Source organism: Meleagris gallopavo (genome assembly GCF_000146605.3).
Source record: "Meleagris gallopavo isolate NT-WF06-2002-E0010 breed Aviagen turkey brand Nicholas breeding stock chromosome 15 unlocalized genomic scaffold, Turkey_5.1 Chr15_random_7180001858329, whole genome shotgun sequence".
In the NCBI taxonomy this organism is placed as follows: domain Eukaryota; kingdom Metazoa; phylum Chordata; class Aves; order Galliformes; family Phasianidae; genus Meleagris; species Meleagris gallopavo.
The window spans coordinates 1-672 of NW_011098520.1; the positions used below are offsets into that span (position 1 = coordinate 1).

The following is a 672-nucleotide window of genomic DNA, read 5'->3' on the forward strand; positions in this document are numbered from 1 at the left end:
GAGGCAGCGGGCGCTGCTGTGCTGCGTGTTGGTGGCGGCGTGGGAGACGGCGTGGGGGCAGCTGCGCTACTCGGTGCCCGAGGAGCTGCCCAAGGGCTCGTTCGTAGGCGACGTGGCCAAAGACCTGGCGCAGGAGCTGGCGGCGCTGGGCGGCCGCGGCGCCCGAGTGGTATCCCAAGGCAGGACGCAGTATTTCGCTCTGCATGCGAGCAGCGGCCACTTGGTGACGGCCGAGAGGATCGACAGGGAGCAGCTGTGCCGTCTGCAGGAGAAATGCGTGCTGCGCTGTGAGCTGATCGTGGAGGGCGAGATGAAGGTTTATGCAATCGAAGTGGAAATCACGGACGTTAATGACAACGCACCCAGTTTCGAGGAAGTCCAAGTGCTGGAAGAAATGAGCGAGACGACAGCTATAGGATCCGTGTTTCCTCTGCCTACAGCTCACGACCCGGACGTGGGTGTGAATTCCCTGCAGAGCTACGCGCTGAGCGGCGACGAGCACTTCTCGCTGTCGGTGCAGGCGGGAGCCGACGGCGAGAAGCGTCCCGAGCTGGTGCTGGCCAAGGCGCTGGACCGGGAGGAGGCGGCGTTTCACGAGCTGCTGCTGAGGCGAGCGACGGCGGCGAGCCGGCGCGGACGGGCACGGCGCGCATCCGCGTGGCTGTGCTGGAC

The 672-nt window shown here is 65.9% G+C and overlaps 1 protein-coding gene across 1 annotated transcript; it reads left to right on the forward strand.

Annotated features, from left to right (window-relative positions):
* Positions 1–4: 4 nt before the first annotated feature.
* Positions 5–669, forward strand: LOC109364198 (protocadherin gamma-A12-like; the record flags this gene model as incomplete). Its single annotated transcript, XM_019610823.1, is given in 2 exon segments — positions 5–608; positions 611–669. Coding segments are annotated over 2 exon segments (663 nt in total), but the record flags the coding sequence as incomplete, so codon positions are not given.
* Positions 670–672: the final 3 nt, after the last annotated feature.